Source organism: Stegostoma tigrinum, chromosome 22 (genome assembly GCF_030684315.1).
Source record: "Stegostoma tigrinum isolate sSteTig4 chromosome 22, sSteTig4.hap1, whole genome shotgun sequence".
NCBI classification, from domain to species: domain Eukaryota; kingdom Metazoa; phylum Chordata; class Chondrichthyes; order Orectolobiformes; family Stegostomatidae; genus Stegostoma; species Stegostoma tigrinum.
Genome location: NC_081375.1, coordinates 49062696 through 49085124, shown reverse-complemented (window position 1 = coordinate 49085124; position 22429 = coordinate 49062696). Strand labels below are relative to the sequence as shown.

The window sequence follows — 22429 nt, the reverse complement described above, 5'->3', positions numbered from 1 at the left end:
AGGCAGTTGAATGACAGCGTTGCAGAGCTGTTGGAGCAAAAGAAGCTGCTTTTTACTCCATCATGGGTACACTATCTCTCCAAGCAAGCAATTTACCAAGGGCTATTCCTGACTTAACCTCCATAAGAAAGTTATATAGGGAAGGCACAAACCAGGGAATGGTGCCAAGGACAAAAATGTCTCATGAATCAGATAGTGTTACTTCAGGATAAGTGTCATTCTATATTAGAAATGTGAACTCAGTATCTGAGGAAAGAAAGAAACAAACAAACAATCAGACCTGCTGAGTTACTCCAGCACTCAGTTTGTTTCAGATTTCCAGCTTTTGCAATATTTGGCATTTATATAAGCAGAGTTACTATACTTTTGCTTCACTAGGACTCTGCCTCCTCTGCAGGGTTCTTTCGTGGCACAAACTTGGTGAGCAGATATTTGCTAGGGTGTTGCATCAAATAACTGAGCCTGTTGGATGTCACCAGAAATGCAGTTGATATTTCTTGCAAACAGCTAAAATCTAGTTGCTTGCTGAACCTGCTACATGGCTATGAGACTTCACTTGAGATGTGAGGTTCTAACATGACAAATATTTACAACAAAGTTGTTGCATCCTGAAATTAAAAATAAAATCACAGACAGTTTATAAAACTGCAACTGCTGAGAAAAATGGCAGCAACAGGATCTGATAGCATTGCACCTTTAAAGTGAACTCAAGAATTATTTGATTATACATCCTGCATTCAGAAGTGTAAACAGATTCGCCACAGCTGCTAGACAATATTTACGGCAGTGAGATCATCTTGAACTGTTCTTCAAGATGTTATTTTAGAGCCACGAAGGCTAGTATTAAAGAAGGATTATACAGCTGTCATATAATAGTACCTTCACCTACAAAGAACCCTCTTAACTGAATAAGTTGTTCATCAGGTGCAAATTAGAAATGATGACAAGATAATAAGCCATCAGATTGCTCCACTTCATGAAGACTAATTCCCCCTTTTCTGCAGTAGTTCCACCTTGTACACAAGTAGATGGGTTGTCACCATCAAATCCCATGCGAAACCAACAGAAGTCACGATGGGTGATGTCTGCAGAGTGCTTCTTGGTATAGATGCTTTCTTAGATTAAATAAACTACTGAGGTGGAACCCCACTGGCGCTGAAAAGGACATGTTTAACTGGAATCGATAATGGCCTGTCAGCACTGAGCAGTAATTGTATTTTGTATTTTTACTACAAAAATTGATCGACAGCTTTGATTTTGTTGCTTTGAAGCTTCCTTTCTCTACCCATAAATTAAAATTATCCTTTCAGATCAAAGAGAAAAGTTTGCATTTGACTATCACATCAAGAAGCTCGAGCAAAATTGGTGACAATGAGAACTCAGGGAGGCTCTCCACTGGTTGGAGTCACACCTGGCACAAAAAGATGATGGTTGTGGTTGCTGGAGGTCAGTCATCTTAGATTCAGGGAATCTCTGCAGGAGTTCTACAGCGTTCTAGGCCCAACCATCTTCAGTTGCTTCAAAAGACGTTCCCTCAATCATATGGTCAGAAGTCTCAGAATATTTTCCAATTGCTTGAATGGTTGCAGCTCCAATAGCACACAAGACGCTCAACACCAGCCAGGACAAAGCAGCGGCTTCGCTGGTCCCAAATTTATCATATTTAACAGACAATACCTTGTAATAAATGGAGTAGCATGTCCCACCAACAAAATGCATTGCCGTAACTCACTAAGGTTCCTTTGACAGACATTTGAAACCTTCGATCTCTACCACCTCAAAGGATAAGGGCAGCAGACACATGGGAACACCATCGGCTCAAATTCTTTTTCCAAGCCACTCACCATCCTGATGTGGAAATATTACTGTTTCTTCAAGGTCACCAAATGAAAATCCTGTAAGTTCTTAACAGCAAACAGAGTGTCCCTACCACCAAGAACAACAGCAGTTCAAAAAGGCAGCTCACCACAACCTTTTCCAGGTCAATAAATACTGGCCTATGCAGCAAGGTCCACATCTCACAAACAAAGAAGTACGACATTATTCCCATCCTGACACCATGGGAATTTGTAAAACAAAATACCAAAAGCCATAAATTCCACCTCAAAGATGAGGACTTAATTAATGCTTGCTGCTTTAGCTCAATAGTTGGAATGTGGCCTTTGAGGAGCTGGAAAGGCTGTGCTAGACAAAAGTTAATAGCAGTTTATTTTACTGTATATGTTTGTAACTGTGGTCATTCTGATTGGCAAACTAGAATAATTTATCATGCCATCCACACATGGTTGAAAACATTCATACTGTGACTCATTTATTTATTGGTGATTTGTCAGCTGTAGCTGCAGTTGATAAACACTATCGTCTGACTGACAGGCTCCTGGATTCAAGGGCTGGAGTCTAAAACAATCAAAGCTGATTCTCCAGCATATATCACTTCAGTTTCTAAAGTATCATACTGGACTCAAAATGTTAATTGTCTCTGTCAACTGATGTTGCCAAACATGCTAAGTTTCTTCAGCATTCACGGTATTTTTCTGGGACTTTCAACTTCCACAATATTTGATTTTATGAGTTTAGGGGATAATATGAATGTGTAATTGCTCCAACTGTTGTATTCACTTTTTCTGGCCGAGCAGTAGAACCAAAAACCTTTACAAATTCATTGATTAAACATTCACATCTTGAAATGACAAAGTTCTAATTTACAATATCTGAAAGGACCAGTGGTCAATGGTTTATCATATGCAAGTCCAGCAGCTACCCAGGGAATCCTGCACACTGAAACCATGATGGCAATAACTCTCAATAATCTATAAAAGTCACTTCGTACACTTGTAGTTATGCCCACAGGGACGCTGCAGATGGGAGCCCTATGCAAGATTATGAAACTGGGTTCTACTGCAGGGTCAAAGAGTGGATGCAACAAAACTTGGAGCTATGAACACATTCATACTGTCCTAAATTGAGGAAAAAAAATTAAAGCAAAATAACTTGGATTCTGGAACGCTGAAACAGAGTTGACACTGAACTAGTACTGTGCCAGACTCTGAAGTAAATAGACTAGAGCATCTGCCTTGATTTTTTTTTTAAAAAACACGCCAGCTCTGTAATCCAGGACTTTGTGGCTCAGAGGCAAAAAGATGTTATCAACCAAGACAGCTGACAAATGACAAATAATTTAATCACAGTATGAATATATTCACTGCACTGAAATCCAATCAGAAGCTTTTCAACAGAAATGAAAGGACCAAAGTGCAAGTGGATTCTGAAGTCTAGCCATGTGAAAATGTGAAACACTGGAAGTTAAGTACAATGGGAGTTGTTATTGTGCCTGCACTATTCTTGTAAGTGTATTATCCAAAAAGCACATAGCATGATACACCATCATGGCCCACGTCCAAGAGAATCTTCATTGCTAAAGCAACACTCGTCTCCTAGGAGACATGAAGTAGGTTTCATTTTCGGATGAAAAGCGCACGAAGCAGTCTGTAGCAACTATCACAGCAAGTCCCTATTACTCACATCAGAGACCTCGAAGACGGTTAGATAGATAGAAGTTACCAACTATTGATTCAGACACACACACACACGTTCGAACATGCTGTTCAGTTGTTCGTTTAAAGGATTTTTTCAAAGTAGACAAATGTAGCAGTCAGCTGAAACAACATACTGGAGAAACACATTTTTGCACTGAAAGTGAATGGATTACTTCCACTGACTTCTTATTTTCACAGAATCATTAAATATGGCCTGAGAAACATTAGAACTAAAGCAGGATTTCTCTCCTCTGAAGCACCTTAATTACAAAATTGACAAAATATGAATGAAAATTTCTCAGTATTCCATGAAAGCAAAGAACAGACTTATTCGATCACCAAAATCTATTCAGTCTCGACATCGCAATTCACACCATGTTTTACAGAAAAAGTTTTGTTAATACACTATTATAGCAATTGAACTGCTGAGTATGCCTTGATGCAAGCATTACAGAGATGAAGGTGTCAGCTTTACTTTTTTAGGCTGGCTAACTTTTAATCAATGTGTCGAAGGTATTTCTTAAACCAAGGAAAGCAGATCAGAATAATCTGTCACTATTTCTTCACTTTATTTTTGAAAAAAATTAATCAAACAAGCTGACAGCAAAACGTAATCTTGCATTTATGATCTCATTACATCCCAAAATGTATTGCAGCCACCGAAAGTATCACAGCAAACAGACGGAGCAGCATATTTATACAGCAGCAAGAATAATCGACTTTTTTCTGCTGAATTAATAAGCAGGTTTGAGGTTTACTCTACATGGTCACTGGTCAATGAATTAGCACCAATTTCAACTGTGGTCCCCTACATCACACGTCAGTTTTCAGCCAATTTGACTCACTCTACATGATAAAGAAACCAGTTGGAGGCACTGGACGCCGTAAAGGCGACGAACCCTGACAACATTCTGGCAATAGTACCAGATACTTGTGCTCTCGAACCTGCCGCTCCCCTAGACAATCTGTTTCAGTGTAATTACTCCATTGGTATCTACCCACCAACATGGAAAACCGTTCAAGTATGTCCTGTATGCAAAAAGCAGGACAAATCCAACTCGGCCAATTACCACACCAACATAATAAAATGTGAGGCTGGATGAAGGGTCTAGGCCCGAAACGTCAGCTTTTGTGCTCCTGAGATGCGGCTGGGCCTGCTGTGTTCATCCAGCCTCACATTTTATTATCTTGGATTCTCCAGCATCTGCAGTTCCCATTATCACTACCACACCAACAGTCTACTCTCAATCACCAGTAAAGGTATGCAAGTGGTCATCAACAGTGCAACTAAGCAGCACCTACTCAGTAATCACTTGCTGACTGATGCCCAGTTTGTGTTCCACCAGGGCCACATAGCTCCTGATCTCAATACAGCCTTAGTTCAAAAGTGGACAAATGCACTGAATTCCAGAACCAAACACCCAACCATGTTCAGCTGCTTCAGAGACCTTCCATCTATCAAACGGTTAGAAATGGGGATGTTTGCCAATGAGTACACAATATTCAGCACCATCTGCGATGACTCAGACTCTGACACAGTCCGTCCTCAAATACAAGATCTGAGCAATACCCCTGCTTGAGCTGACAAGTGGCAAGTTATCTTCACACCACACAAATGCCAGACAATGACATATCCGCCAAGAAATAATCTGATGTCTCGGAGCAAATTATTGCAAGTCTGGAATCTGTATTGAAAACTTAAAATGGAGATCACAGAGGGTCAGGTTGCACCTATGAATAGAAAGCAAGCTATGCCTTCAGTCTAGATGACACTTAAATCAGAGCTGATGTTTAGTGTGATGCTTCATGTCAGCTCAGGTGACAAGGCATCTAGACTCAAAACGTTAGCTTGCTTTCGCTCCATGGGTGCTGCCTGATCCGCTGTGATCTCCAGCACTTTTTGTTATCAGTTCATTTAACTACTGTCGCTTGACATTCAATGGTATTACCATAACTGAATCTTCTGCTTCAATCCTGGGGATTACCATTAACTAGAAACTCAACTGGACTCCCTATATAGAGTCATACAGCATGCAGACAAACCCTCTGGTTCAACTCACTCTTGCCAACCAAGTTTCACAAACTAAACTATCCCATTTGCCTATGTTTGGTCCATAATGCTCTGAATCTTTCCTATTCATGTACCTATCCAAATGTCTTTTCAATGTTGCAACTGTACCTACATCGATGACTTTCACACGCAGGGTGGTTTGTATGTGGAATGAACCGCCAGAGGAAAAGTTACCCCTTAATGCTAGCTCTTTTTGCTCTCTCCACAGATGTTGCCAGACCTGTTTAAATTCTCCAATGCTTTGGCTGTTTCAGATTTCCAACACCCACAGTTGCCTCATCATCCAATTCACTCCTGCACACTATCTTGTTCCTTCCACCTCTCCTTACCCCACAATTATCCTCAGTAATCAATTGTTCATTCTCCAACTTCATCCTGATGAGAGCTCATTCAAGTGAAAAACTTCATCATCTGTCTCCCTAGACACTGTTTGACCAAAGCAATTTCAGCATTTACTATTTTATTTCAAGTTTACAGTATGTGCAGTACTTAGTTTTTCTTGTCATTTGTGCTTATTCAGCAACATGCGGAAAGCAAAAGCTGAAATGACAGTGAAAAGGTTCTGAAGGGTCCTGACCCGAAACATCAACCTTCCCGCTCCTCTGATGCTGCCTGGCCTGCTGTGTTCCTCCAACTCCACACTTATCTCTGACTCCAGTATCAGCAGTTCTTACTATCTCTGAAAGGTTTAAAAAAAAACTCCCTTTGGTGATTCGGTGACACAGTTTAACACTGGAGAGATATGATTTTAGCCTTGTGCCTCTTGACAAATGTCCTAGCTTACAGTCCCAAAAGTGTTGACAGCTCTGATCTTAATCTGCACATTTCAATAGATTTTTACACGCCATCTAACGAAATACATTTCGCAAAAAAGTGTGGGAGCTAATTAATGAATCTCCAAAATATTAGGATAAAGACTGATTATCAGATTCACAATTTTTCATTCTTTCAAATATTCTAGAGTCGACCAACAAAATTAAGGTATAGGCTTTGATTTAAAACAAAATCCACTAAAAGATGTAAATTTTTTGGCTCTTAAAATAACAGTAATTTCCCAAAATGTTGGTAACAGTTTTAGAGATCATAAGATTGCCTGTTCAAGTGCAGCAATAAATCAGCTTAGACAAATGTTAACTTGAAAAGGAACACATGTCCCAGAGGGAAAATTACAAGTCTAATATTCTTAAGTAGATTTGTAGCTTGGATTGTGGATGCTGTGGTTGGTCCGGTCACTGAGCTCGTTCATTAGTTTGTGGGCTTTTCATTACCCTGCTGGTAACACCATCAATGCAGCCTCCAATGAAGCATTTTTTGTATTTTCCCGCTTGTTATTTAAACCCTGGGTCCAATAGAGTTGATTACCTAATTTCCATTTCTTCTTTGTAGTGGTTTGCTTATAAAGGTCTAAATGTGTTTATTGATGGCCTTCTTGGTGGAGAACCAGGTCTCTAGGGATTCCCTAGGTTTGTCCTAGGGTTCTAATGTTGTCCCAACTGAACTGGTGGTCCTCCTAGTCTATGTGTATGGAGATGAGTGAGTATTGGTTGTGTTTTTTTGCTGCTAGCTGGTGTTCATGTATTTGCGTAGCCAGCTTGCTTCCTGTCTGTCCAATGTAATGCTTGTCGTAGACCTTGCATTACATTTTGTACACTACATTTTGTTGCTGGACAGAACCAAAGACACGACCAATACTCACTCATCTCCAGACAAGGAGGACCACCAGTTCGACTGGCACAACGCTAGGATCCTTGGACAAGCCAAACAGAGACAAGCACAGGAATTCCTAGAGACCTGGTTCTCCACCAAGAAGGCTACCAATAAACACAGAATTAGGCCCTATTGGCAAACCACTGCAAAGAAGAACCAGAAATGAGGTAATCAACTCCAATGGACCACAGAGTTTAAATAGCAAGCAGGAAGATACAACAGTGCTTCTTCAGAAACTGCACTGATGTTACCCAGAAGTCGGGGGGGGGGGGGGGGTGGTAGAAGAGAGAGAGAGGAGAGAAGGGGGAGAAGAGGGGGGAGAAAAAAGGGGGAGAAAAAAGGGGGGGGGGGGGGGGGGAAGAAGCAGGAGAGGAAGAACACAAGGCTACATCTTCCGCATTCTCAAAACTTCCTCCAAAAAGTGCTTCACATATAATTAGTGGCTATAACAGCAGGACTGAGGCTAGGAATACGGCAGCAAGTAACAGACCTCCTGACTCCCCAAAGCTTGTCCACTATGTACAAGACAAAAAAGTCAGGAGTAAATATGCACCAATGCCTGGAAAAGGTACAACTCCAACACTCAAGAAGTTTGACACCATACAAGGCAAAGCAGCCTACTTGATTAGAACCACCTCCTCAAGCATCCAATCCCTCCACCAACAAAGCTCAATAGCAGCAGTGTGTTTTATCTACAAGATGCGCTGCAGAAATTCAAAGATCCTTCGACAGCATCTCCCAACATGACCACTCCAATTTAGAAGGACAAGAGCAGTAGGTATATGGGGACACCATCCCCTGTAAGCTCCTCTCCAACACACTCACCACCATGACTTGGAAATACATCAGGTTCCCTTCAATTCACTTCTCTATCACTGGGTCAAAATCCTGGAATCCCCTCCTTAAGGGCATTGTGGGTCTACCTACAGCACAGATTGCAGCAGTTTAAGGAAGTGCTCACCACCACCTTCTCAGGGGCAAACAATGCTGGACAGCCAGTGATGCTCACACCCAACAAGTGAATAAAAATAAAAATGTAAATCTGCTGCATCTTACACAAGTTACTCCAAGCATATGAAAACATTTTGGTTTGTAGGAAATGCAGGTTTTCGGAGAATGCTTAAATTACAAAGTACAAGCTGGAAGGCCCTTTTCATCTTAGGAGTGCAATTCAGGGATACAGTGGTGACACGGTCTTTAATCATATCATCATTCATAACAAAACTGAGTTTCTGCTTTTAGATGACAATGGCAGAAATGTTGTTCAATTCTGGCAAAACTATCATTAATTAATCTGCTCATAATTGTTAATGACATGCCAGGAAGCAAATGTCTGGTCATTAAATTGTTCAGGCTTGACTTGTCCAACTGGCAAAGGAACCATGATGTGGTCAGCAATGGCTATATATGGTATCCACCAGGTCTTGTCCAAGACACATAAAAGAGCAGGTTTTGGGGATTTGAAACTTGCGTACAGCTACTCATTCAATCATAGGCCATTCATCAAAGGCAGCCTTCAAGGTACGCAACAACACAGAATCACTGAGCAGAAACTGACTGCCAAGTTTCAAACCCATCAAGACAGCCTCAACTGTGATCCTATGTTCATGGTGCGCTACATATAACGTCACCATGCCGTTCTGTATCTGTAAAATCTTCCTTACTGTCCTGTTTTGATACCATCACTTTGATAACTCATTATGATCTCTCTACCTTAATTAGTTTGTACAGTTTTGGATTATTTGTCACTTTGGTTAGACCCTCGCATGCAACTCCTACCTAAAAGCTTGAGATTTCAAATAAACTGATTGGACTGTAACCAGGTGTCCTATATCTTCTGACAGTGTTAGTTAACCCCATTGACTTAGCTCAGCCCCAGCCTGACTCACTTCCCTGGTGTTCAAGGCATGGGGCTTAGTCTCTCTCTTTCTCTAGCTCTGCATCTTAAATGAAAAGCTAAAAGTAAAAGCTTATTTAGCTATACTGCTTGGCTTTTTTTTAAAAAAATGGTAACCTGAATTAATTCATTCTTTAAATAAAAGAAGTTTTTGTTTTTAAAATTCATGGTTAATACTGTGTTAAATATTTTTCTGAAATTTGCTCATCAGCCCCTTGAGGGATTTTTAAAAAAAAAGGGAGAAACAAGTTGAATGTGGCTTCGCACGTGAAAGCTTTGATGTTTTACGCTAATTGAAAGAAAGTGCTAGATTTACTTAGGTCCGGCAGAGTCTGTGAAAAGAGAAAGTGTGTTAAAAGTTTCAGATTGATGATTTATTACTTCTCTAATGGAGAAAGGGAAGCATAGTTGCAACGTCACTGTACTAGTAATTCAGGAGGTCCAGACTGATAACCTGAGGAGTCAGGTTAAACCATCGCAGCAGCAGGTGGAATTTAAATCCAACAATGTCCACATCCAAGGAAATAAAAACAAAAAACAAACAACACAACTTATTCCAGTTTTGAAGAAAGGATACAGAGCGAAATGTTAAACTTCTCTCTCCACATGCTGAAAGATCAACTAAATACAAGCATTTGCTTATATTTCACATTACCACCACTGTCTTTTAGTTTAAAGTAGTTAACACTGATGAGATGTTAACCTGAACCTTCAGGTATGAATCTGAAGCTGCATTTCTATCAAACAGCTGCTAATACATTGTCAAAAATATTTGAGCAAACAAACATACGTCCTCATATCTACAATATACAACAAAATGGTTTTTGGTATTCTATCCAAGCAGTTACTATAACACTGCGGTGTAGACACTGGGAAAAAACAAACTTATGCTTCAGGAGGATAGGAGGCCAAAGTGTTTAAAGCTCCTGCTGTTATTACATTGGCATTCACTATGCAGGAAGGTGGATTGTGCAGTTTCCCTCCTAAATAAAAGGACTCATAACAGCATGATGTTATGTGATCAGACTCAAAAAGTGACAGACCAACATAAATAAATACACATTAGGAGATTTCTACAATGGAAACATTTACAATGATATATACAACAATCAATAGGTAAGATGTCCCAGGGGATATCGATTCCTGTGTGGCTATTGATGCACCTCAGACTTCTGTTTAATTTTTTTCTCCTCGTTTTCCTAGCCATTTCCTTTTCTCCAAAAACGTCGTGTGTTGGATTCTACCTTTCATATTTAAAAATTGCATTTTCTTTCCGTTCAGTTTTTATGTTGCACAATTCTTTGGTAAATTGGTTTACCAGCTCATTTACATGAACAGTGGTTCTGGTTTTTGAAGTCTGTTTCACATACATTTTCTTCCAAGTCTTTTGTAGTGACTTAATAAACTATCAATTTCTTAAGTCCTCACTGAGATATTTCACGTGTATGAATTTAATTCTTTTGTTATCCTTAAACCGCTTCACTGAAGAATCAGGCTTACAGGTTTCAGAGTTCAGCACAAATTCTTCACCTACTATTGCCATCAAGTTCTTAAATTGTTTTTCTGCTGGCTCCTTTTTCACCAAAGAGGCTTTTGAGCCGAAATTTCACCAATGCAAAATTACTTCTCCAGCATCTGAAACAGATATCGCCTTAAGGTAAAAGGCACTAATGTTGAAACTATATTTTCAGCCAGTATTAAATGCCGCAAATTGTTCATTGCCTTTCACTAACAGACCATTTACACCCCAGTAATATTCATCAATAATTTCATAAGGATGATTCATTTTTGCCTTTAATCTCTATGTTCTTTAGCTATTTTGTGATTCCAACGTTCAGATCTCACATGGTGACCGAAGCACTTGCTTTGTCAGTGCCCATGTCACAAGCATACAATCCAGCATAACTTTTATTCAGGTCATGTACTCTACCACAAAGCTTTTTTATAGCATGCAAAAGCTCATTTTTCATTTCAGCAAGAACCAACTGATCATTTTCCCCAGATAATTTTGGGCTTCATTATTTCACATTCCCGGGTGATCATTCCTCTCTCTTTCCCAATGTCAACCAAGGATTTCATGAAGACTACTGGTTCTTCTTTCACTTACAAGGGAAATTGAGATCCAGTGATCTCATGAATCAAAGTTATATTCTCCCACATACTTGTTTCAAATTGTAGATTGAAAGTACAGCAACAGAACCCATTTGTTTTATTTCATACTTGTCAGTGGGATGAAATATCACACTTCCTTTTCTCCATTCTATGGGAGCATCAGGCTTAGTAAACTCAGTAGTGTGGTGATGCTACCTTCAATCAGCATTTTTTGTTCTTAAGAGCTTGTTTGAAAAGCACTTTCAAGAAAGCACAGATTTGTTGGTCTTCAATGTTGCAGGTGTATCTTTCACTATCAAAAATAGAAGTTGCTGGAATAGCTCAACAGGTCTGTCCACATCTGTGAAGAAAAATCAGGTCTGGAGACCCTTCCTCAGAATGGGATCTGAGCCTGAAATGTTAACTGATTTTTTCTTCAGAGATGCTGCCTGCCCTTGTGAGCTTTTCCAGCAACTTTTGCTTTTGTTCCTGATTTACTGCATCCGCAGTTTTTCTGGTTTCTATCTTTCACTACCCTCTGACTTAAGGTTGTGAATAACCAGCTCAATGATTGGATCTTTACTGCTTTATTTTACATTTGACTGAATTAGAGTAAGTTCTTTTGTCCATAGTACTATTGCATCTTATTTGCTAATTTCAAAACAAAGGATGGCAGGATCATCCTCTTGAGCTTCTTCAACCTTTAGCTTTGGCTGAAGGTCGTCTGCAAGGCCACAACTGTCAGGTGAACTCGATTGTGCAATACCAACATTACAGGTGTAGTGGTCACTTTTGTTCTTCTCAAGCAAAACTGCAACATTTAGTAAAGCCTGGTTCAGTTCATACTATCAGAGATAATGGGAACTGCAGATGCTGGAGATTCCAAGATAATAAAATGTGAGGCTGGATGAACACAGCAGGCCAAGCAGCATCTCAGGAGCACAAAAGCTGACGTTTCGGGCCTAGACCCTTCATCAGAGAGGGGGATGGGGGGAGGGAACTGGAATAAATAGGGAGAGAGGGGGAGGCGGACCGAAGATGGAGAGTAAAGAAGATAGGTGGAGAGAGTGTAGGTGGGGAGGTAGGGAGGGGATAGGTCAGTCCAGGGAAGACGGACAGGTCAAGGAGGTGGGATGAGGTTAGTAGGTAGCTGGGGGTGCGGCTTGGGGTGGGAGGAAGGGATGGGTGAGAGGAAGAACCGGTTAGGGAGGCAGAGACAGGTTGGACTGGTTTTGGGATGCAGTGGGTGGGGGGGGAAGAGCTGGGCTGGTTGTGTGGTGCAGTGGGGGGAGGGGATGAACTGGGCTGCTTTAGGGATGCAGTGGGGGAAGGGGAGATTTTGAAACTGGTGAAGTCCACATTGATACCATATGGCTGCAGGGTTCCCAGGCGGAATATGAGTTGCTGTTCCTGCAACCTTCGGGTGGCATCATTGTGGCAGTGCAGGAGGCCCATGATGGACATGGACATGGACAATCCGACCCCACCACCCAAGACATTTTTCCATCCCCACCCCTGTCTGGTTTCCGGAGAGACCACTCTCTCCGTGACTCCCTTGTTCGCTCCACACTGCCCTCCAACCCCACCACACCCGGCACCTTCCCCTGCAACCGCAGGAAATGCTACACTTGTCCCCACACCTCCTCCCTCACCCCCATCCCAGGCCCCAAGATGACATTCCACATTAAGCAGAGGTTCACCTGCACATCTGCCAATGTGGTATACTGCATCCATTGTACCCGGTGCGGCTTTGTCTACATTGGGGAAACCAAGCGGAGGCTTGGGGACCGCTTTGCAGAACACCTCCGCTCAGTTCGCAACAAACAACTGCACCTCCCAGTCGCAAACCATTTCCACTCCCCCTCCCATTCTCTTGATGACATGTCCATCATGGGCCTTCTGCACTGCCACAATGATGCCACCCGAAGGTTGCAGGAACAGCAACTCATATTCCGCCTGGGAACCCTGCAGCCATATGGTATCAATGTGGACTTCACCAGTTTCAAAATCTCCCCTTCCCCCACTGCATCCCTAAACCAGCCCAGTTCATCCCCTCCCCCCACTGCACCACACAACCAGCCCAGCTCTTCCCCCCTACCCACTGCATCCCAAAACCAGTCCAACCTGTCTCTGCCTCCCTAACCGGTTCTTCCTCTCACCCATCCCTTCCTCCCACCCCAAGCCGCACCCCCAGCTACCTACTAACCTCATCCCACCTCCTTGACCTGTCCGTCTTCCCTGGACTGACCTATCCCCTCCCTACCTCCCCACCTACACTCTCTCCACCTATCTTCTTTACTCTCCATCTTCGGTCCGCCTCCCCCTCTCTCCCTATTTATTCCAGTTCCCTCCCCCCATCCCCCTCTCTGATGAAGGGTCTAGGCCCGAAACGTCAGCTTTTGTGCTCCTGAGATGCTGCTTGGCCTGCTGTGTTCATCCAGCCTCACATTTTATTATCTTCAGTTCATACTAGTTTGTTTTGATTGTTGCCTCTGCCTTTGATCTCAATGGATAAGACATAGAAGACATAAATCAAATCTCTACCATGTTTCCTACATCTTCAGTGAAAAAAATGACATGTTTCTTTAGAATCCGAAACAAAATTGGTCTCCAAATCTGACAAGTAGTTACTTCAGCCTAGTTACATTTGATTTTTTCCAACAACGTTCTTCCAGCAATGCTGCAAGATTTCCTTGGTAACATGCAAGGTTACATCTTCAGACTGACCACATAACTAAACATTCACTTTAATATATCCACTTAAAAGGCACCACTTTGCCAGTGTGCGGTCATAGTATAATTTGAGGGTTGTAATGTGACTCAACTGCTCTGTATACATATTTCCACAGTCAAATGAAACCACCACTCTGATATCCACCCCTGAATTCTTACAGGTTTGCCAATCAGTGAGGAAACAACCCAATATCGGTTGGTGTCGCTAGCAATGGCCAGTATGTTTCATAACAGCTCCTCTTCTGAGAAAGTCTAAGCTATCCTCATGTAATTTTTGTACAATGCAGATTTCTTACAACTCTTCGGTTTTTGCTGTATGAGATCATGTTTCTTCCTCAAGCAGCTTTGTTGTACCAGCAATTTGCTGCTGCGTGATTCGTCTTTCCACACCAATGGCAGTTTTCAGTCTGCACGTTCCGTCGAGACTACTATTTCTAATATATTCTTTAAGTCTAGGCTCCTTGTTGTCAGAAACCTCTTCTGGATTGCTTCACATCTTGAACCAGGCAACATCATTTAATTTTCCTTCAAATTTGTAGAATTTTGTTAACATCTTTAAAATTGCTGCGAACTGCAAGATAAATTCACCATGCTAGTTGCTTTTGTAAAAGATGAACCACCTTTCAGCAATTACTAATGCTTTGTAGATTACATTAGGAAACCGTAATTTTTTTTTTCAAAAAAATTGAATTTTAGTAATTTTTTCCCCCTGCGGCTCCACTGTGATAGAAAAGTATAGATAGATTCTTATTATTTCTTCAAAAGATTTGGGACATGGCTTCTCTGGTTGTATTAAACTCCTCAGAAGGTAAAGGTTTTAACCCATAATACTTAAAGTAGGGACAACTATATCTACTTCAATTTTGTTAGCTTGAACAAAATATTGGAATCTCTGTGGAGTTCCAGTTCTGTCTTTTCATCATACAGTCCTATGGTGCTACTATTTCTGTTTTATTATGTTTTAAAATGTAAATGACACGTGCATCACAAAAACTTGCTTTCTCCCCCCATTTACAAGGTATTCCTCAGGCTGCCTTTCTTTTCCCACACCGCACACCACCCACACCCCTCACCCAAAACATTTTATTTCCTGTAGGGTACTTATGGTCCACCTTGAAGGAATGTGAGGACTGTGTCAAGCATCTTATGTATCATTCGCCATTTCCCTGGGTGCATTCTTATTCTTCCACTGATTGAGTCTGCAACAGTGCAACGATGGTGGTTTGTTTTTTAAAAATGCATTCAAGATTTGTAGTGAAAAATCACAATTTCCACCCCCTCCACCATCAGTGGATTCAACCAGTAGATCTTGAAGTTGGGTTTGATCCTCATCACCTATTTCCTTCTTGCATTACATTTCAAGGAGGACAGGAGGCCAAAGTGCTTAACCGAGAACAGGAGCTTTATTACATAGGTGTTCCCCTTGCAGGCAAACTAGTCTGAGCTGTTTCCCTCCGAAATGGTAAATGACAATGACATTGTGTGATTAAACTCAAAGTAACAGTCCAAAATACTTACCCTATATACTAGTGTAAAAATTGACCTCACATTTTTGGCCAAATAATCTGGAATTCTCCATATACCTCATATAAAAGTTGACCCTAGTTCTTCATAGATAACAGATCACCATTTGCGAGTAAATATTATCTTGTACATAAGTGTCACAATGAGGAAATGATCTTTTTTGTGCTACTGTGTTTTGAAGTACAATTCAACCAATTTGGCACGTAAGTTCAACACACAGTCAGGTGACAACCTCTTTTTGTGTGCAGCTTGTGTAAGCTCAATTCCCCTGTACCACTCATGGAATAGAGTCATATATCTTGCTGAGGCTTTGAAATTTCATCACTGTAAAAATGCCCTCCAGTAAAAGACAAAAAAAAAACAAGAAATACAGCAGCATTTAAACTGAAAGTTATTGAAGTTGAGGAGAAAACAAATAACTTTGTAGCAGCAAAAGAATTGTGGGTTTCAGAAAAATTGGAGAAAGATATAGAACCCACTTCAGGCAATGCCAAAGGTAAACACAGCAAGCGGCCACAATTATAGGAAAAAGTTGCTGACTAGGTACTGGAAAATCGGCAAAGTGGGACGAGTGCTAGTTATGAAGCCATCCAAATACAGGTACAAAACAAATCAAAGAATTTCAGATTTTAAGGCAGATGCTGAATGACGCAAAAGGTTCACGAGAAGGCATGAATTAGTACTTTGGCAGAAAACTAAGACTAGACAAAAGCTGCCTGCTGAACTAGAAGATAAAGTATTAGTTTCTTCGGTTTGTAATCAGAAATTGGCAGAAGGCAGGTTAATTTTAAGATGTCAATTAATTTTAATTTATTTAAATTACGATGTACCATGTAATTGTAATTTAAAGCTGTATTATATTTCTATTTCACTATGTTTAAATAAAAGCTTACTAATTCATTTTTGTTTCCTTGTCTTTATCTGGTAATTACCATGTTTCCTTTTTTTTTAAAAGAGATCAATTGATCCTCTGCTAATGATACGATATTTTGGACTGTAGCAAGAATTTCAGCTCCTCAAAAATAGTATCCATGTAATAGTCGACCTTAAATTTAACCTTAAAAACAGTTGAAAAATTTAGACTTTTACACGAATATATACAGTACATATATCCACAATGAACCGACCATCTAAATGGAAAGCTCAAATCATTATTCCAGTATATATTTAACACAATTTGTAGCAAGGTGCATGATAAAGTGTACTCAAAGTCTTGCCAAGACAGAATTGCCTGGTTTTTACAGTCAGCAGCAAATAAACAATGTTCACCACACATTAACAACTTGAAAGATTTGGTCAAGTGTAAGCCTAAAAGTTTACCACAAAATTGTTATAGATTTTTGCAGTGCAATCAGCAATTTATCAGAGAGCCAAAGTAATGTGGCAACTTCGATATGGATTCTGGGACCAGTCTAAACAGGATAAGAAACAAGTAGACTAAGAGTCTTAAAAAAAAAAATCACAAAATGCAAGTTCATGTTATATCAATTACAGAAGAAAATAAAAAGGAGGCAGAAGACGGGGTGGAAAGAGACACAACAAACATGAAATAGAAATTTAACTTTTTAAAAACTCCAGGTTTTGTATTTTTTTTGAAGGTATAACTCAATACCTATATAACAAACAGAAACTGGAAATGCTAGGAGAAACCTCAGGAGGTCCAGCAGCATCTGTGGACAGAACGAGAGAGAAGCGATGGGGAGATGGAGGGAGCAAGACAGGAGCAAGGGAGTGAGAGACAAGTGAGAGAGAGAGGGGGAGCAGGAGCGGGAGGAGATGGGAATAGGGAGTAAGCAAAAAGTTAACTTTTTTAGTGCAATGTGACACTTCCTCAGAAGGTTAACTCTGTCCCTCGCTCCACAGATGCTCTCAGACCAGAGATTCTCCAGCATTTTCTTCATATCACATCTCCAGCTTCTCACTTTTACCTACATAATTTTGTGTCCAGTGTGAAATGGGTTGTCTGGCAATAATTATGACATCACATTAATTAAAATTCAACTATGTTTGAACAAACAGGCTCTAACACTTTAGGATATGTTCAGTAGCTAAGTCAAGAGAAGAGATGGAATACTGCCCAACTGCCTGGGTAAGTGCAGCTCCAACACTAGCCAACAAGCTTGACACCACCTAGGAAAAAGCAGCTCACATGAATGGTGCAACATCTCCAAATCAGCTCCACCACTGATACACAATCCATAACAGGCACCGAAGAAATTCACGGACGTTCCTTAGGCAGCATTCTCCCAACTCACAACCACTACCATCTCGCAGGAAGGGGATAGAAAGTATATTGGAACACCACCACCTACATTCCCAGCCACTTACTGCCATTAATTTAGGTGTTATTGGATCAAACTCCTGGAACTCAATCCCTAATAGCATTGTGGGCCTACCTACAGCAAATGGACTGCAGCAATTCAAGGCTGCAGCTTCTCACAACTTAAAGGGCTGAGGGATGGGAAATCAATTATGTCCAAATGCCCCCAAACTGTGAATGAATTTAAAAATACAGTGACTTCAAACCCTTCATTTGTTTGCATACAGATCCCTTGATGAGGCAGAGGTGTAGCATGCAGATTGGACAGAAACTTCCTGATTTTTGATAATGTGCAGGTGCCAGATATTATTGACCAACTCACTTCTCTGTAATTGTGTTCATCAACAGAATTATCCTTTTCATAAAATAATTTCAGTACACAAACGTTACCATCGAAAATGCAAATACTTTTCACTGCTCCAAACTGTCATTGGAAAAGAAAATGGTGGTTCTGGCCCAATAGAAACTATTTGTCACATCCACGTTGGAAAGTCTTAAAGAGTTCAATTTTGCAAAGCTTTAATTGCACACTGTACCTGTGCAGTTGTAGGTTCCACCTTCCTTTTCTTCTTCTGATTTTGCTTATTGGTTCTGGGATATACCATCAGTTGCTCAAGCCATCTGGAAAATTAAATTATTTGCTTAACAACTTGAGGGATTCTACAATGTCAGAATAATCTAAGCCACATTAAACACAATGATTTCCTAAAAAAAAACTGACAAGTTATAAAACAACTTTTGATTTAAAAGACATCCTTTAGACAGCAACTGAGGAAAAGAAGGTCAGATTTCCTTCTACTTCTAATTAAGTTCTTGCACACAGGGTAATACATGACACTTGCTCAAATCTCCGGTGAACATTCCATTTTAAACTTCAATGTCTATACTTACTCATTTCACGTGTATATGTCTTGCTGTAATAGCACCCTCCCCTCCACTGGGGTTGCTAGGGTGGGGGGTAGGGGGGCTGGTGTGGGATGTGCAGGGTGGTCTGTAGTGTGACAGCTGACAGGGGGCTACAAAGTTTAAATAGGCCATTTGCATTAGAATTACAAATATTCACAGGAAAACACAGGGTAACAAAGATGACCTATTTACACTGATCGGGGATTCTACTTCTAGAATCAGGGTGCAGTGTTGAAAAAGTCTAACAGTCATTTACAGGAGAGACGCTTGGAAATATTTCTACACATTTGATTTGGAACTCGTTTCCATAACTGGTAGCTGATGTCAGATCAGTTGTTCGTTTTACATGGGATTTTTGTTTAGATGTATTCAGGGATATGCGCCAAAGACAAACATAAGCAGTAAGATCACAGATCAGCCATAGTTTCATTGAATGGTGGTTCACTGTGACGAACACAGTAACAGCATAGGCATAAAAACTTGAATTGGTTACTTCAAGGAGTTGGGAAAGTCAATACAGCACGGAAACACACCCCTTAGTCCAACCAGTCTATGCCAACGATAATCCCAAACTAAACTAGTCCCATCTGCCTGCTCCTGGCCCATATCCCTCCAAACCTTTCCTATTCATATATCAATCCAAATTCTGTTGAATGTAATTGTGCCTGCATCCACCAATTCACTCCACATGTGAACCATTTCGTGTGTAAAACTTTGCCCCTCATGTCTTTTATAAATCTCTGACTCTCACATTAAAAATATGCCTCCTGAAATCCCCCATTCTAGGCAAAAGACAACCACCATTAACTCTATCTATCTGTCATGATTTGATAAACTTCCATCAGGTCACCTTGCAACCTCCTACACTCCAATGAAAGAAGTCCCAGCCTGTTCAGCCTCTCTTTATAACTCAAACCTTCCACACTCAGTGACATCCTGGTGAATCTCTGCTGAATCCTCTCCAGCTTGATGATATCCTTCCTATAACTGCATGACCAGAACAGGACACAGTACTCCAGATGAGGCTTCAACATAATATCCCAACTCCTACACTCTAAGGATGGAGCAACGAAGGCAACTGTACCAAACACCTTTTTAACCACCCTGTTTATATGGGGCATCTACACCTCATGCCCCTCTGTTCTACAACGCTACCTAAGGCCAACGATTAATTGCATAAGCCATACCCTTGTTTGTTGTACCAAAAATGCAAAACCTTTTATTTATCCATATTGAACTCCACCTGCTATTTTTCAACCCATCAACACTTTTGAACAAGATGCCTCTGTAATCTTAGAAAACCTTCTTCACTGTCTACTACATAACCGATTTTGGTGTTGTCTGCAAAATTACTAACCATGCGTTCTATATTCTCATCCAAACCATTTTTTATAAATGACAAACAAAATTGAACCCAGAATCGATCCCTGTGAAACACCACTGGTCACAGGCCTCCATTCCGAAAAGCAACCTTCCACCATTGCTGTCTTCTGCCATTAAGCCAATTATGTATCCAATTGGCAAGCTCATCCTGAATCTAGTGTGACCTAACTTTACCAGGTAATCTACCATGCAAAATGCTGTTAAAGGCTTTATTAAAATCCAAATAAATTACATCTACTGCTCTGCACTCAGCGATGTTTTTGCTAACTTCCTCGAAAACTCAATCCAGTTTGTGCAGCGTGATTTTCCTTGCACAAAACCATGCTGGCTATCCCTAATCAATTTGTGCCTCTCTAAACACAAGTCCTATCTTTTGTAATCACCTCCAATTTACCCACAACCAAAGTCAGACTCACTGGTCTATAGTTCCCCAGTTTCTCATCACAGCCTTTCTCAAAATAAAAAGCACATTAAACATTAAACAACATTAGCCATCAGGCACCTCACCTGTACTTATAGATGATGCAAATATTTCTGCAAGGGTTCTGGTAATTTCCTTCCTACTTCCCACAATGTTCTGGAATACGTTAAATCAGGTCCTGGAGGTTTATCCACCTTTATATTAACTAAGGCCTCCCAAACTTCCTCTTCTGTAATGTGAACTGTTTTTAAAATAATGTTTATTTCTCTGCATTCTCTGGACTCCATTTCTTTCTCCACAGTAAAAAGCAACACAAAATATTCATTTAGTATCTCTCCCATCTCCTGGAGTTCAACACAAAGACGACCTCCGATCTTTAAGAGTCCCTACCCTCTTGCTCTTAATGTATTTGGAGAATCTCTTTGGATTATCCATAACCTTACCTGTTAATCCTCAGCACTTACAGCGTTCACCTCCAAATATGGATCTTGAAGGATTGTGTTTTTTGGGGTGTAGTCTACAAGTCTGGGGTAGGCCTTATAAGCAAGCTGATCTTTTCCTGACCACCATTTAAAATATGTAGGACCAACAGTTCAATCTTTCAATTCTTACCAACACCCAAATATTGTTTCAAGTTGGAATAGTTTTATAATTTGTACATATATTACAATGAAAACTTCACAGTCCATTCTTAATTTTAAAGAATCTAACAAATCAATTCTCAAGTAAGTGATATTCCATGTCCACAATTTAAATCAGATTCTTGGAGAAAGCATCTTAGTAAAATAATTTCCCTTTATTAGGACAGCATACTAAAGGCCTTAGTTGTATACATGCTATGTAACATTAGTTGAACTCAATGCAATTGTTTTATGCTGAAAAATCAACTCAAATTCATATACCACTTTATAGCAAAAAAAGCCATTCCATAAGAAAAAAAAACCCTTTATTAAGGAATTAGCAGGAACAAAATCAATAGGGAATACCTTTCCATTATTTGTTTTTTTTTAAATTACTAATTCAGACTTTCCTCATCAAATCAAATATTCCAATCTTCAGAAAAAAGCTCCAAGCGCAATTTTACTTTAATTAGAACAATCTTTGGAAAATAAACAACTTACATGCTGCAAAAAGCAGTATTTTGTGGATTTCCAACACTGCCAATAAAACCCCAACCTTAAGATCTTTTCACCACCCGTACTTCTGAAGGAAATGAGAACAGGTTTGGGGACAGGGGACAGGGCTTCGGAACTTTGATAAGAGGAATAGAAATGTCTTTCTTAAAAGTTATTGATTAATTAAGTGAATTGAAGGTTAGAGAGGTGGTGTCATATTTCAAAAGTTACATTAAGGTAAAGTTAGCAATTCGGATAGTTTAAAAAGTATATGCTGGTCTTTATTACAAGGGAGTTACAGTATAACAGTAATTTGGTTTAGCTGTCGGGTTTTGGTGAACCCACTCCTTACGTACTTATGGTCTCCTAATCCAAAAGAAAGATGTTCCAGCCTCACAATAGGTTCACTTAGCTAAATACGGGAAGGACAGGTTTGACCAGAGTACATCTTGAGGAAAATACACTGTCTCGGAGCTCGGAAGAGCAGGAGCTCAAAATGAACCATATCACATTCTTGAGGGCTTGATGGGATTAATTTTGAGGGGTGCTTCTCCTGCGGGGCAAGGGTGTGGCTTAAGTATCTGACAAAGGGTCACATTCTCAAGAGGAGGCATCAGCTGTTTAGGAAAGATATTACTTGACATGAAAAAGTCGTAAATCTTTCACATTTTCTACCCTGAGGAGCAGCCGAGCCTCAGTTATCAAGCATAGTCAAGATTAAGTCT

General features: G+C 40.3%; 1 protein-coding gene across 3 annotated transcripts in view; it reads right to left on the bottom strand.

The window, feature by feature from the left end:
• Positions 1-22429, bottom strand: part of LOC125463524 (uncharacterized) — a 413194-nt gene that overhangs the window by 221773 nt on the left and 168992 nt on the right. For all 3 annotated transcript variants that reach the window (XM_059653821.1, XM_059653820.1, XM_059653822.1), the window contains exon 5: positions 18416-18500. In XM_059653821.1, coding sequence (XP_059509804.1) covers positions 18416-18500 — 85 coding nt within the window. The remainder of the gene's footprint in view (positions 1-18415; positions 18501-22429) is intronic.